This window comes from Vollenhovia emeryi, unplaced genomic scaffold, assembly GCF_000949405.1.
Source record: "Vollenhovia emeryi isolate VEMERY1.0 unplaced genomic scaffold, V.emery_V1.0 DF939120.1, whole genome shotgun sequence".
NCBI classification, from domain to species: domain Eukaryota; kingdom Metazoa; phylum Arthropoda; class Insecta; order Hymenoptera; family Formicidae; genus Vollenhovia; species Vollenhovia emeryi.
This window is the reverse complement of record NW_011967246.1, coordinates 1,231,087-1,245,191: the sequence shown is the minus strand read 5'-3', so window position 1 is coordinate 1,245,191 and position 14,105 is coordinate 1,231,087. Positions and strand designations below refer to the sequence as shown.

General features: G+C 44.8%; 5 protein-coding genes across 8 annotated transcripts in view; 3 read left to right on the top strand and 2 right to left on the bottom strand.

The window, feature by feature from the left end:
* Positions 1-1,803, top strand: part of LOC105570453 (glutathione synthetase-like) — a 6,182-nt gene extending 4,379 nt beyond the window's left edge. Inside the window, exons 4-6 of the mRNA XM_012027650.1 lie at positions 608-827; positions 926-1,283; positions 1,356-1,803. Of these exons, the coding sequence (XP_011883040.1) occupies positions 608-827; positions 926-1,283; positions 1,356-1,520 (743 nt within the window). The 3' untranslated portion in view covers positions 1,521-1,803. The remainder of the gene's footprint in view (positions 1-607; positions 828-925; positions 1,284-1,355) is intronic.
* A 365-nt stretch (positions 1,804-2,168) lies between these two features.
* Positions 2,169-4,459, top strand: LOC105570454. The gene is made up of 3 exons (XM_012027651.1): positions 2,169-2,464; positions 3,052-3,761; positions 4,139-4,459. Exons 1-3 carry the CDS (start codon positions 2,431-2,433, stop codon positions 4,322-4,324), a joined length of 930 nt encoding a protein of 309 aa, XP_011883041.1. The 5' UTR covers positions 2,169-2,430; the 3' UTR covers positions 4,325-4,459.
* Positions 4,460-5,841: 1,382 nt separating this feature from the next.
* On the bottom strand, positions 5,842-7,830 carry LOC105570449 (serine--tRNA ligase, mitochondrial). The gene has a single exon (XM_012027645.1). The coding sequence runs from the start codon at positions 7,810-7,812 to the stop codon at positions 6,379-6,381; it is 1,434 nt and encodes a 477-aa protein (XP_011883035.1). The 5' UTR covers positions 7,813-7,830; the 3' UTR covers positions 5,842-6,378.
* Positions 7,831-7,874: 44 nt separating this feature from the next.
* On the bottom strand, positions 7,875-9,839 carry LOC105570448 (zinc finger protein 593 homolog). Its single transcript, XM_012027644.1, has 3 exons — positions 9,410-9,839; positions 9,180-9,280; positions 7,875-8,120 (listed from the first exon to the last, which is right to left on the bottom strand). The coding sequence occupies exons 1-3, from the start codon at positions 9,497-9,499 to the stop codon at positions 7,883-7,885; spliced, it is 429 nt and encodes a 142-aa protein (XP_011883034.1). The 5' UTR covers positions 9,500-9,839; the 3' UTR covers positions 7,875-7,882.
* Positions 9,840-12,553: 2,714 nt separating this feature from the next.
* The window catches only part of LOC105570447 (AT-rich interactive domain-containing protein 2), a 61,642-nt gene continuing 60,090 nt past the window's right edge, over positions 12,554-14,105 (top strand). For all 4 annotated transcript variants that reach the window (XM_012027643.1, XM_012027642.1, XM_012027641.1 and 1 more), the window contains exon 1: positions 12,554-13,006. In XM_012027643.1, the coding sequence (XP_011883033.1) occupies positions 12,915-13,006 (92 nt within the window). In that variant the 5' untranslated portion in view covers positions 12,554-12,914. The remainder of the gene's footprint in view (positions 13,007-14,105) is intronic.

Below are 14,105 nucleotides of genomic sequence, written 5' to 3'. Positions count from 1 at the left end.
TACTGACTAAAGAGTGCTACTACTGGAGAACTAGCGCGTCTACGAGCTCGGAAGGGCTATTTATATATCCTAAGAGTAGGTGTGGAAGGGTCTTCTAAGAGCCAATCGGTAGTTTTGTCATTAGGTCGTAGTGGGGGACAAAGATCCGCGCTATCCCTACCCCCGACTCTATCGAATCTTGCCTTAAAAGTTAAGAGGTTTTAAATAATACATTTCTGATAAACTTTGTTCTCATCCTTATGCGAAGCGAAGTATCTCCGTTTTTGAATCGTAGTTCTACCTTTTCTAGATTCTCAGATACAAAATATTTTATTAAGCATTGCAAAAGAGGTGGAAAAAGAAAAACAAGTAATATTCGTTTCGCATTAAAGGAGTTGCTATAATTGTTATAAATATATGCGCATATTGGTTTATTGAAGGAAGAATTTTATTTCTAAAGAGCTACTGGGCAGTTCCTTCTAGTCTGTGAGTCATATTTATCTCCTATCTCAGGAGCGATAATGCACGATTTGTTTAGGCTACTGAGCGAGAGGTATGCGTATATATGAATGAGGAGAAGGCTTACACGGGACGTAACAGTTCTATACCTTGAATTGCTTTTTTGCAGCCTTGCCTGATGTTATACATGCGGTGGCCAAGTACGAAGTAGGGCATGAACCACGGGAGATCTTTTTCTTCCGAGAAGGTAGCATTGTTATGTGGAATATTTCTGATCTCGAGTGCGGCAACCTGATGCAATTTTTGAGACGTTACGAGGAAAATCGTTACATGGAAGAGCTGGTTCATAGCGAAAGCGAGTTAATGAATTATACTTACGCGGATTCCGGGTATCTTTACTTTTTTTTGTTAACAAATGGTTTTACATTCTTGAAATTTATTGGGTGAGATAAGTTGCGAATTTATAATAACTCTTGATAATTAACAGGAAAAAGAGCCACTTGAAGGATGGCGATATTATCCTGGCACAAGAAGCTGGCAATCTGGACAAGTACACGTTCTCCAATGCCATGGCGCAATCTGTCAAGTTAGGCATATGGGAGGCATCGTTAAATCGCTATGTCGACTCGATCGAATTCGTCACAGAAGACCTAAAAGTTGGCAAGCAGATTCGAATGACGCAGCACGAAGTGTTGAGAAAACAGGGCGAATTATTCTCCCTCAGACATCGAATCAACCTAACGTCGGATCTATTGGACACACCTGATTTCTACTGGGAACGAGACGACTTGGAAAACTTGTATCAACGAATCTGCGGATACTTTAGTATCGCAAAACGTACAAGGGTAAGTATTCAACGTGCATTTTGTTGCCGTCTGTATGACACTTGTACTTTTTGTACGGCACATTCCTTTTAGGTGATGAATGAGAGATTAAATCACTGCTTGGAACTAGTGAGCATTTTATCGTCACACTTGAGCGATCGTCATCACGTTCGTTTGGAGTGGATGATTATCATACTTATTATGGTGGAGGTAGCTTTCGAAGTTTTGCATTACATCGATCGGTACCTCGTGAAATAGCAACCTAGTAATAGATAATTTACATTTACACACAAAAAAAACCAAATGACATGTATGTACATACAAGTACATTTACACAAAAATATATTATGTATATACTATATTTTCTAAATATATTATACATTATTGCTGTATTCTGGTCTAAAAATATCGCCTCATCGAGTTGTACAATTTGTGCTTTAATTATGACTCAATTGCTCCAATCTTTCACGGCAATACTGATCCCTCTGTCAATTTAAACAGTTTACCTATTTTTACGAAATAAAATATTTCACTAGAGCAATAGCATGGACGAAATTCTTCTCATTTCTAACTTACATAGCAACGTGATCGTTTGACTGTATAATTTCGGCGATCTTTGGTGGAATCATCGACCATTTTTTTGTTATTTAGTGCTTGACGCAGTCCTCCCAAACGGATATATGCTTATTAAAAAGCGGAATAACGTATTCTTACAAAAATGTAAACATTATTACCAAAATATTGCTTATATCATAGAGACTAAGACCAACATTGTATTGTCTAACCAGCGGGTTAAAACGACTCTTTATGAAGGTTAAATGATGAAGAGTATGTTTTAATATGAAAGCGTTCACCAGTGAACTCTATACATACTGGAATGAGTGATCTATTGTTCTGGCTGTTGCCGAGAGAGAGGTGCGTTTAGGTGAATTCTTGTCTCCTTCTAGTACTACCACTAAGTGACGCCCTTCTCAGTATTACTATCTTCGTCACTTATATGCGATTATCAGGTAGTACTAGAAGGAGACAAGAATTCACCCAAACGCACCTCTCTCGGCAACAGCCAGAACAATAGATCACTCATTCCAGTATATATAGAGTTCACTGGCGTTCACAATAGAAAGGAGAGCAGTATTAGTCGACGTCAGGAAATACGTTGCGCTTTACAATGTTCAACGCACCCTTTATCCCATACTTGCTGAGTAAGTTAATAAGTATTATTCGAATCCAAATTCACGTTTATTGTTACATTAATCATTTTGTCAAAAAAGTCTCGACCTTTCATTTCTACATCTATAATCTTGAAATTCTAAATAAATAAATTAAAGGTACTGTATACATATATTGAACAAATACAAAATAAGATAAAAAGAATTATTAAGTCTACACTACCGACTTACTTCTGAATTTTTTCGAAATTTTTGCGATCCACTTCCCTGATAGCACAAGTCTCAGTTATATCTCAGTTATGTTGCAAAGACATTGAAACGTCTTTGCAACATAACTGAGGCTTATGTGCTATCAGGGTTACGTCGCTAACACATTGCTTTTTTTTAAATACATTGATATTTGAGCTAAGAAGACAATTTCTATGCATATAATACTGTATATAATATTACCTAATATTAGCCACAGAACTTCACTTCCTTGTAATTATTAGAAGATAATCTAAAATATAAGACATAATTGCAAATTTTAAAAGATTGGCTGCAAAGATGAAATTTTATAACAAGAAATTACAGTAATCTGATATTGTATCTGACTATATGTTTTCTGCTGATTTATTTAGCGCTCAACACAATCTTCTCAAACGAAACATTTGATGATAATGAAAAAGCGGAATATACATTCGATTTCAACACAACTATTATAAGCAACAAAAATATTACGAAGTGGTCAAACCAACCTTTCCAAATTGAAGAATTAACTGGCACATTAATATGTCTGTCTTATATAACAAGTAAAAAGATGGCTTGTTTGATATCAACAATCTATTCCTTGAAAATTATGAAGTCTAGTGAGGAGGCAAGCGGAAGAACTGTGAAGGAAAAGGATATTTTCGAGCTCAACCAGTGGATTATGATTCATTTCAATAAGTATGGCGTAGAAAAATTATTAGTGACTCCAGCAGTTATAGATTCTAAATACCAAAAAGTTAAACAAACTGTTATTGAAAGTATTGTTGAGCAATTCGACACAAACACTGTACTGATAGCTGAATTGTTCAATGCGAAGTCGTCACACCATTTAATTCAACGCAACTTAACCATCACCACATCAGAAGGTACACCGACGGACCAGTGTACAATCCAATACCAAATGAATATGCAGAACGAACAAATAAACGAGGATAGAGGCTACAGATCATACCGAATTATACCAGTACGGGTGGCAGAGAATTTCCCTAATCTAACGGATGTACGGACACGTATTAGCAATATTAAACGGAATTGCGGCGTTACGTATGACATTGTCCACTTGTCCATCAGGAAAAAAGCAGTATGTTCATTACTACGAAAGTGGTATACTTTTTTTATGCTTTGTATTTTCATCGTGCTTGTTTTGTTCTTAGTAACAAATTAAAAAATTAATTATTGCACGCCGGTTTTAGTAATTTTCTTACGTGCTCCAACGATTTCCCATTGTTGATTCTTTAACTGCAAAGTACGCACATACGTATGGACAGTTAGAATCACGAACATGTTTTTCGAAAAGGCAATATAGCCGAACAGTAGAATCATAAAATATATATAGTTACTAAGTTTCAAAAGCCCGATAATTGTTTTATTAGAAAATTAATATATTGCTATATTTACTTAATGCATGATTTCTCCTGCTCTGCTCAAACTTAACGTTCTCCGTCATAAATCTTACAGGACATTCATACCTGGACGATGGAGATGAGTAATAATAAATTAAACATTTGCTCTAGAATAGATGTGAAAATTCCTAATAGTGATAACTCATATGTTTGGAGGAAAGAAACGCAGTTACTTCTCAATGATGTCAGATATCCAGTAACTGGGACATTTATGTATTCCTGGTTTGACTATGAACTTTAAAAAACAAGTTTAAAAAATGTACATTTTATGCATAAATATCTATATCCAAATCTTAATTGAAATATTGTATCAAATCTTTTGTATATGTAGAATTTGCTTATAGTTGTGAGATATTATTAAACAGCATTGATAAAATTGTGACTTTTCTTACCCTTAATTGATATACAATAACTTACGATATTTGTCATGATATCTAATGTACATAATTAACTCTTTTTATGAAGTTTGCATCATACTATGTATATTGAAGAAGCATGGCTTTAGCCACCAAAGACCTTGTAATTTGACTCTGGCATTTAGTATAAAAATAATTCTACCAAATGATGATTTTATCTTTTGCAAAATGTAGAGGAGAGTCCTTATGTATGAGATACCGAATTAATTTTTGTAATCGCCGAAGATATTTATATACACATAAGTAAAAAATATGATAGTTCATTTTGAAGGAAATCGCCGCTAATAGGCGGCGATTAAGATGCTGAAATGTAAAATTTAATTTAGTTTTTTTTTCTGAAAATTATGAAAAAAAGAGCTTATTTATGAGAAATCGAAAATCCTAATCCTAGTACGAAATACTCCGGGAAATCGCTAATAAAATACAAACTATAACTGCGAAATGCGTACATATGTGGATATCTAGAATCAAAAACAGGTTTTTACGAAAAGGCAATATAGCCGAACGGCAAAATCATAAAATATACATATTTACTGAGTTTTAAATGTCCGATAATTAGTCTTAGATTTTCAGTAGAAAATCAATATATTGCTGTATTTAATTAATGACTTTAACTGCTCTGCTCGGATGTAACCTGCTCTACGATAAATCTTATAGGGCGAATATACCTGGTAATGGAAATAAAGGACGATTATTTCAACGTTTACACTAAATTGGATTTGAAACAACCATCTGATCGAAATACTGAGTCATTTGAGTTTAGAGAAACAACACAGTTATATCCCATTAATATCAGATCTGTGCAAACTGAATCAACGCCTTTTTTGTGGATAGACTTTGAAGCAAATTTAAAAATGTACACGTGATGTCTATATCTAAATTCTTTGAAATATTATATCATATATACTTTTGTAATTGTAGAATTTGCTGTTATTAAGATATGTGCTAATTGATAATTGAGATTTTATTAAATATCATTAAAATTATCATTTTTTTTCTTGTCTTTGATATGACAATTTATGAAGGATGGTGATATTATCCTGGCAGAGGAAGCTGGGAACTTCTCTAAATCTGTTTTTGAGAAATTCTCCAATGCCATGGCGTAGACTGTTTATTAGGCATATGGGAGGCATCGTTAAACCGCTATGTCGAGTCGATCGAATCCGTCACAGAGGATCTAAAAGTTGGCAAGAAGATTCGAATGACACAGCACGTGGTGTTGAGGAAACAAGGCGAATTAATCTCCCTCAGACATCGAATCAACTTAACGTCGGATCCGTTGGATACACCTGGATTTCTACTGGGAACGAGACGACTTGGAAAGCTTGTATCAACGAATCTGCGGACATTTCATTATTTCAAAACGTTCGAAAGTATTCAATGTACATTTTATTGCTTTCCGCATGAAACTTAGGTTTTTGTATGGCTATATATATATTTTTTACGCAGATGATGAACGAGAGATTAAATCACTTATTGGAACTAGTGAGCATTTTACAGTCGCGCTTGAGCGTTCATCACGTTTGGAGTGGATGATCATCATACTTATGGTGGCGGTAGCATTCAAAATGTGCGTTACATCCATCGATACTTTGTAAAATAGTAACCTGGTAGAAACAGATAATACACGTGCATTATACATATATTTCCTAAATGTACATCTCTGCTGTTCTCTGATCTAAGGATATCACCTTGTCGTGTTTTACAATTCGGATTTTAATTATCAATCGATTGTCTCCAATGTTTCACGGTAACATTGATTGTTCCATTAATTTGAAAAGTTTACCTTATTTATTTACTTTATCCATACGAAATATTTTAATAGAGCAATACTATGAACGAAATTCGTCTGATTTCAAATTTACGTAGCGATGTGGTCCTATGACGGTACAAATTCAGCAACTTTTGGTGGTATCACGAACTTGTCGGGATTCTGTTCGAGCAGGCAAGCTAGGAGACGCGGAACGGAGAGAACAGTGCCCGATATCACCGCGGGAAAGTCTCTTCCGGTGGGCGTTTGGTAGACAATCCGTAATCTTTTGCTGAGATAATCGCCGTATTTGGATACGTGACCGATCTCAACGTACTGGTTCATGAACGGCGACCACATCTCGAAAGATACGCGCATCTCCTCGCAAAATTGCAGTTCGGGCGCGGTTCGCATAACGACGCGATAGTGACCGCATACATCGTCGTACAACCTGCATACGGTCTCCAGAAGTTCCTCGAACAACATCCTGTAATCCTCGCTCTTCGAATCCTTCGCTACGACGAAGGCATGCGCCACGGAGGCCTGGCACGCCGTGAACAAGCCGCAGTCGCGCGAGTCCCGTGGCAACGGCGTGTACTGTCTGCCGGTGGCGAAGTACTTGATCGGCAAATTCTTGGGATTTATCAGGTGCTTCGTATGAAACGCCAGGAAAGAGATCAAGCTCGCGCCGCCGACCAGATGCATACGATTCGGCGAGCCCCTCTCGACCTCGTTGTGATTCTCTATCAGGAAGGCGGCCGCGGGGTCCTCGTGATCCAAACCGGCCGCTTCCACTAGAAGACTGCGGCTGAAGTCCGTGCCGATTATCTTGACCATGTCGTTCTCACCGAGAACTCGGCCTGCGTGCGCCAGCACAGCAAGCTCGAACAAGGCCGCGTCGTTGCCCAGATAGTAACATAGAGGATTCCTGTACTCTAACAGGTCTAGGCTCGTCCCGATGTCGATGTGGCTGCTGATATTCTTCTCCGATATCTTGCGCACGCTACCGACACTTTTCAGTATCACCGGTTCGCCAACGGGCGTTCCGGGATCCAGCTCGTTCGGTAGCTTCAAGACTCTTTCCATCACGCTTTCCTCCACATCCCAGAGCGCTTCCTTCATCGTCTTCAGATCTTTCCGTACGACATTGAGCTGCGTAGTCAACTTGAGCATCTCCTGTTCCTGCTCGGCAGTACGCTCCGCGCTTTCCATCAGGATTTTTATGCGACCGCCGAGCTCCTTGTTGTTGTCCTCCAGCGCATACTTGTCGGCGACCATCTTCATGTAGAAATCCCACGTTTCCTTCAACTGAACGACGTCGACGTTCATTCCGCGCGTCACCAGATTCATCTGCAGTTTTTCCACATTGGCGAATCTTTCGTCCAAGTCCAGATACGGCGACAGATACGCGAACGCTTTGTAAGCCTTGTTCCCGGAAATGAACAATGCCGAGCTGTAGCTTCTCTCGACGCTCGGGAGGGAAGTTCCCCGACGAACGTCGCGCAACAAAGTTCTGTACGTACGCTTTAAAGCGTACGTGAATTTGCGTAGATTACTAATCATTGTGTTCTAATTTAAGTTCTCTCTCACGTCATAGTGAAGATACGGCAATTCGAAACGAACTGTTCGACTACTATTCGTTTATTCTCGCCACTTTAGCATCTGGCTCGGCGTCCATGTCCTTCTTGTCGAGATCCTCCCGCGTCACGGTTGCAATCTTCCGCTTCTGTGGCGCAACATAGCTTCCCTTGCTCGCAGCTCTCTCCGACTCCTCGATGCTGTACGGTTCCAACTCGAGCGCTTTCAACCGTCGTTTGTGCACCTTGGTATTGACGTGCGAACGGAAAGCGTCCTCGGTTACAAAATACCTCCTGGAATTGAATCAAGTATGTCTTGGTTTTAACAGTTTCAATAACGTAGACATTGCTTCCCATATTTTGTAAAAATTCTCATTACTGCGAGAACGTTTCAATATACAAAATAATATAGATACTATTTCCTGTATTTTGTAAAACTTCTCGCTATTGCTGGAACGTTATTTCGACATACAAAATGACACTCTATAGGCAACACAGCGCCACATGTGGTGCCATGTGTGTGACTCAATACAAATCAGACAAGTGGACTCTAAGTGGAAAACGATATTGTCTCAGATGGAAACATGTTGTACGTGACAATGTTGCTCTTCATATCTGCTGAAAGCATGTACTTTGCAGTTAGTCTTCCCATATCACAGCAAAAGTAAACCGGGTTCTACATTCAGTGCCTCAGAGTTGAACTGTGTTAAGTCGCAAGAGCCGAAATTTTACAGGGGGAGTCATTGGAAAGTTTCTCATCAATTTGATGTCGACACTTTGAAATAACGTACTTCGCTAGCGTTTCTCAGGAGAAAATGAATAATCGTTCCGTGTTATATCAGCAGCTTATCTCGGACAAGGAAGGACTTAACATGCTGCGCCATTTTCTGCAAAACTGCGTGGACGTAATTCTGTTTACCGCTGATAAGCCCAATGTCCACGATGCTAGAACTTGGTCCAAGTTTCGAGAAATCTGTAGCCAATCAACGTGCAGCTGTTCCATAAAAGCTGCAAGCTGATTGGCTACACGTTTCTCGAAACCAGAACTTGGACCAAGTTCTAGCATCGTGGACATTGGCCTATCGATTCAAGTTAAGACACAAGGATATCGTTTTCGAAGAGAAAACGTGACTCAACACCGTCCACCTCCGAGGCACTGAAATATACAATGACAGACGGTTATTCGTCTCATTCCTCGAGTACCAAGTGCAGCCACTTCAATTTTGCTTACGCGTCACCGAGCAGAACAGCGTTCACGCGGCACAAAGTGATTCGAATTTGCAACAACTTTGGTAATCTCTCTCTCTCTCTCTCTCTCTCCGCGAGAGGTTAGGTCGGATCGCCGAGACTTACGCGCAATGCACGCAGTAATGCTGGGCCGCCCCGGGCCTGTCGAAGTCCGGCTCCTGGTTCAGCAGACTCCTCGCGTTCTCCTCCCTGAGGTCCTCGTTGATCTGGAAATGACGGATCCGCGATTACTCGAGCGAGCGGGCGATCGCGAGCGCAGGGACACGTGCGCGTGTCGGGGAGATTAGGTTAGGCTAGGGAGGAGGTTAAGGGAAGATCGGCGCGGCGCGACTCACCTCGTCCAGGTCCTTCGTTCTCCGCTTCGTTCGCCAGCCCTTCTTCAGATGCGTGTCGCCGCGGTGGTACTTTTTACGTTTGTACGTCATCGTCGGATTCACCGAGTCGCCCGGTCGAACGCCACGCGTCCTCGGCCACGTGAGGGACTCGTAAATGATGTCGCTTCCACGCGCGATCGACGTCCATAATCGAGCGGAAGCGAGCGACGTCTTGCGCGACCCGCGAATCCCGCGATCCGGGGCTCAATTCTGTATCCTACAATGTAGCGAAGATGCTAAAAAGTGAGCGGCTTCGTCTCTTTCTGAGGCTCGGTCTCGCCAAACGTTTAATTTTAATAAATAATAATACTAGGCTCGTATCAGTTTGATAATTTTAATTTAAAATAGGCCAAATAGATTCACGAGCAATGATGATTTTGCAAGATTTTTAATATTTAATGTGTTATCATATTGGTCTTGGTTTAATTTTAATCTCAGTTTGATTCACGTTTGTCTCTTTCTAAAGTAAAACAGTTGAAAAGAGAAAGAACGAACTGAGCTTAAAGCCCGTATCAGACTTTACGGATTGAAATTGGGATTACGTTGAAATTTATCCAATGACAGTAAAGTTTACTGATCTTTAGTAACTTTTATTCTAATTGGCCAAATTTCATCTCAATCCACAGTCCGATACGGGCTTAAAGCCCGGTTCACCAACGTCGTTTAACTTCAAGCCCGGTCTACAAATAGAACACGACAGAAAAAGTACTTTTCGAAACTGCTTTAAAACTGGCGCCATTTCGTTACTTTTAAATAAACATTCTTAATTGAGTTTCGGGACATAGCGACACTCGTGTAAATTAAGAATCTTTTTGACTTTTCGTTTCAGGGGGAGGCTGGATTCAGACTGAACGCGATGAGCGATGAGCGACGAGCGATTATCCAATGGGCGTACAGGGTACAGGGGAAAGCGTATAGTTTTCCTAGACTGTACGCCCATTGGATATCGCTCGTCGCGTTCAGTCTGAATCCAGCCTAAAGCTCGCTGCAGACGATGCTATTTTTCCTGCTGGATTGCTTGTGATTTACTAAATTACTAGGAATCCTGAGTGCTGAATGGTGCAACGATAGTAATTTATTAGATTGCAAGCAATCCAGCAGAAAAAATAGCATCGTCTGCAGCGGGCTTAAGCCTGAACGATAAAGTTATCAACGCAGCGGACGCGCATATTTTTCGACACGCCATTCGACGGGCGCAGAAAACGCCTAATCAAAACATTGTTTGAATTATGACAAACATTTTTTGGTGTTATTTAAGAGTGCCCTAATAAAGCCCAAAAAGATTCGTTTCATTGCACGCTGTATTTACAGTGAAAAAAATTGTTGAAGATAAGGGGCGTTTTCCAGCGAGGACACAATGTGACACAGTGTAAAGCCCGCTGCAGACGATGCTATTTTTCCTGCTGGATTGCTTGCAATTTAGTAAATTACTAGGAATCCTGAATGCTGAGTGGTGCAATAATAGTAATTTACTAAATCGCAAGCAATCCAGCAGGAAAAATAGCATCGTCTGCAGCGGGCTTTACACTGTAAATCATCACATCCTTGTTGTTTGCCAATGTTAAACAAGGATGAAACGATTCGCTGTGTTACACTGTGTCCTTGCTGGAAAACGTCCAAGCGTAGTTTTTGGGCCGTTAAAGTGGTGGAGTGACCCCTTAAAAAAATGGAACGAAGCCGGCGAACAATGGGACGATTCGAAACGTTCGAGGCCGCGCGCGGCTCCCGCGCCGCCACGAGCGGCCGCGCACGGGCGCCGACAGATGGCGGCACGCGGCGGCGAGACGGGTCGCGCGCGCGGGGCCAGCGGCGTCCGGCAGGGGCGTCGATTCAAACCGTGCGCCGATCTCGACTCCGGTGGTGGGGGGCCGCCCATCCATTTTGAAAGTAAAAATGTACTACTGTGCGATCCGGGATTTTCGTGGTCGGTCGGACGGTACGGCGCGCCGCGGGTAAAAAAGCCGTGGGGGAGAGACACGCCGATACGGGTCGCGGCGGGGCCTGTACGTACTGTGCTTACGCGCGGAGTGTGGCCGCGCGTAAAATGACGTAGGAGCGTCTACGCGTTCGCGGAGTGGCAGGCGGAGTGGAGAGCGCGCGCGCTGCCCGACACCGTGTGTGTGGTGCTGCCTGCTGCCTGCTGCTGAGCGGAAACGGGTGCGCGGTGTGCCGTCGTGCGGCGCGCGTCGTAGCGATCGCGGCGGTGGCGTTACGGGAAATTGGCCGCGGTGGCTTCGCCAATGGATGCCGAGGCAGCCACGGGACGCCATTTTGATATACGGGCGCACGTCAAGCGCTTCGCCTCTCGCACGCAGTGAAACGCGCTCCCCGCGAGTCGCTCACCGCCGGCCTGCGTAGGACACGGCCGCGGGGCCGAATTCGGGCGTTACGCGAGCTGGGGCCGGGCAACGCGAGGCGGCTGGCTGCCGTGCTAGCGTGGCGCAACGGATCTCCCCGTGAGTTTCGTTGACAAGTGACAGGTGAATCGATCGGGGGCCTACGAGAGAGAGAGAGAGAGAGACAGAGAGAAAGAGCGAGGCTCTTCGCCGTTCGTCATCGTCCTCGTCGCCGTTGTCGTTGTCATCATTGTCGCCGCTCGCGCGGGCCGAGAGCGGAGAGCGAAACGGATCGGAGCAGAGCCGAGCGGAGCCGAGTGGAGCGGTACTGTGTCGTGCCGTGTCGTGTCGTGCCGTGCCGCGCCGTGCAGCACTGTACCCCGCGTGAAACGCGGGTCGCTTGCTCGCCCGCTGCTGACTATCTCCCCCGGTGGCGCGTACCGTGATTTTTCGTGCACGCGGCGCGCGTGAGGGACCGCGCGCGCGAACGCCCGCGGGAGCGTTGTACGCCGTTACGCGGCGGCGAGCGGGCAATCCGGGGGCGGCGGTACGGCAGGGAAAAGCCGCCGCCGCCGTCGTCGCCGTCTCGTTTCGCGCGCGCGAGCGAGAGAGCGAGTGAGCGAGCGCGCGGCCGACGGATAAAGAAGAGGAAGACGAAGAAAGACGGGGAGTGTGTTTGTGTGTGTGCGCGTGTGTGTGTTGTGTGTGTTGCGCGCGCGTGTTGTGTGTGTGCGCGAGAGAAAAGAGGCGGAGAAAGAACGCGAGGGACAGAGAGAGAGCGAGAGAGAGAGAGAACGCGAGACACACAGAGGCATCGAAGGGGCCACCGGCCGACTTGGGTGCAGGACAAGACGACCCGATGTCGGGCGCGGGTCGCGACCCCGTGTCGACCCGCGGTCGCCCTCGACTTCGCCTCCGCGCGTCGCCGCCGTCGCCGCCGTCGCCGTCGTCGTGCGTCGTCGTCCTAAGACCAGCGGCAGCAGGACGCTCCTCGCGTAAATGTGCCCCCGTGCGCGCCCATGTGCTGCACCTCCTGCCTCTCAGCCCGCTGCCCCTGCGTGCCCTGTAAACCCGGAGCACACCACCCCGACTAGCACGCCCGCACTCGCGCGCCACTCGTACCCGCGAACATGGCCAAGATCCTCAACAAGGACCCCGTCACGTACGAGAAGGAGAGGGAGAACTTCCTCAAGGACCTCCGGCACTTCCACGAGACCCGAGGGTGAGTCGAAATTGTTCGACACGCGCGCACGTATTCTCTCCCGCGCCTCGCTCGAGCGAGCCCTACCGTCCCCGCCAAGATCGCGCGTTCCCTTCGCCCCCCCCCCCTTCTCGCCTCCTCGAGTGCGTGCGTTTGTCTCCAACTTGCAAATAGATCGCTTCCCCCCCCTCCCCTCCCTTCCCGCCCGAGCGATCGACGATCAGAAGCCGCAACGACGCGCGAGCGGCGAGCGCGCGTTGAGGTTAGGTTCGCCTTCGTGTTCCCTCGACTCGTCGAGTTTCGCGAACAATGGTTCCCGCCGTGGCGGCTCCTGGCCGCCAGACGTCCGCCTCGCCGCGTGACGGTTCCTCGCGCGCGCGAGAGGAAAACGCCCCGCGGAAAGACGCGGACCTCCTAGCTTTTATTCGCGGATTATGCCCTCGTATATACGCACGGACACAGGCATGCGGGCGCGCGCGCGCGCGCGCAGGTTCGAGCGGCGTCGAGATATAATTTTTGAAATGCCGCGCGAGAGACGATGTAACGTAAATACTCTATGAACGTCTTGTTGTTGTCGGCGATTCGATTTAGCTTCGGATCTTGCGTCGCGATTACGTGAACCGCGGACCTCTCTCGCGACTCGTGGAAACGGAAATAAGTTACGCCCCGCGCCCGGTGCTTCGCAAAAGGCGCGCGTTTCGCGTCTCGCTTCGATGGATTCTCGAAAACTTCTCGCATCCCCGCCTCCCCCTCCCGCGTCGTCTCAGGAGATTTTTCAGTTTACCGGTTAACCTAATGTTACGTTTGTCGTACGACAAATTTTTTAAGCGCGTTGATTGGCCGCTGAATAGAAAATTCCTAGATACTCGAGAATTTTACTATTTTGTGGCCAGTCGACACGCTTGAAAACTTTGCCGTACGACAAATGCAATACCAGCCTTATTGTTAGCCTAATATTACATTTGTCGTAGGACAAATTTTTTAAGTGCGTTGATTGGCCGCTGAATAGAAAATTCCTAGATACTCGAGAATTTTACTATTTTGCTGCCAATCGACACGCTTGAAAATTTTGCTGTACGACAAATGCAATACCAGCCTTAGCCTAATATTACATTTGTCG

Coding starts and splice junctions, on each gene's coding strand:
- LOC105570454 (XM_012027651.1), top strand. CDS start 2,431: ATGTTCAACGCACCCTTTATCCCATACTTGCTGA. Junction 2,465..3,051: donor CTTTATCCCATACTTGCTGA/GTAAGTTAATAA, acceptor TGATTTATTTAG/CGCTCAACACAATCTTCTCA. Junction 3,762..4,138: donor TGTCCATCAGGAAAAAAGCA/GTATGTTCATTA, acceptor TAAATCTTACAG/GACATTCATACCTGGACGAT.
- LOC105570449 (XM_012027645.1), bottom strand. CDS start 7,812: ATGATTAGTAATCTACGCAAATTCACGTACGCTTTAAAGCGTACGTAC.
- LOC105570448 (XM_012027644.1), bottom strand. CDS start 9,499: ATGACGTACAAACGTAAAAAGTACCACCGCGGCGACACGCATCTGAAG. Junction 9,281..9,409: donor GAACGAAGGACCTGGACGAG/GTGAGTCGCGCC, acceptor CGTCATTTCCAG/ATCAACGAGGACCTCAGGGA. Junction 8,121..9,179: donor CATTACTGCGTGCATTGCGC/GTAAGTCTCGGC, acceptor ATTCAATTCCAG/GAGGTATTTTGTAACCGAGG.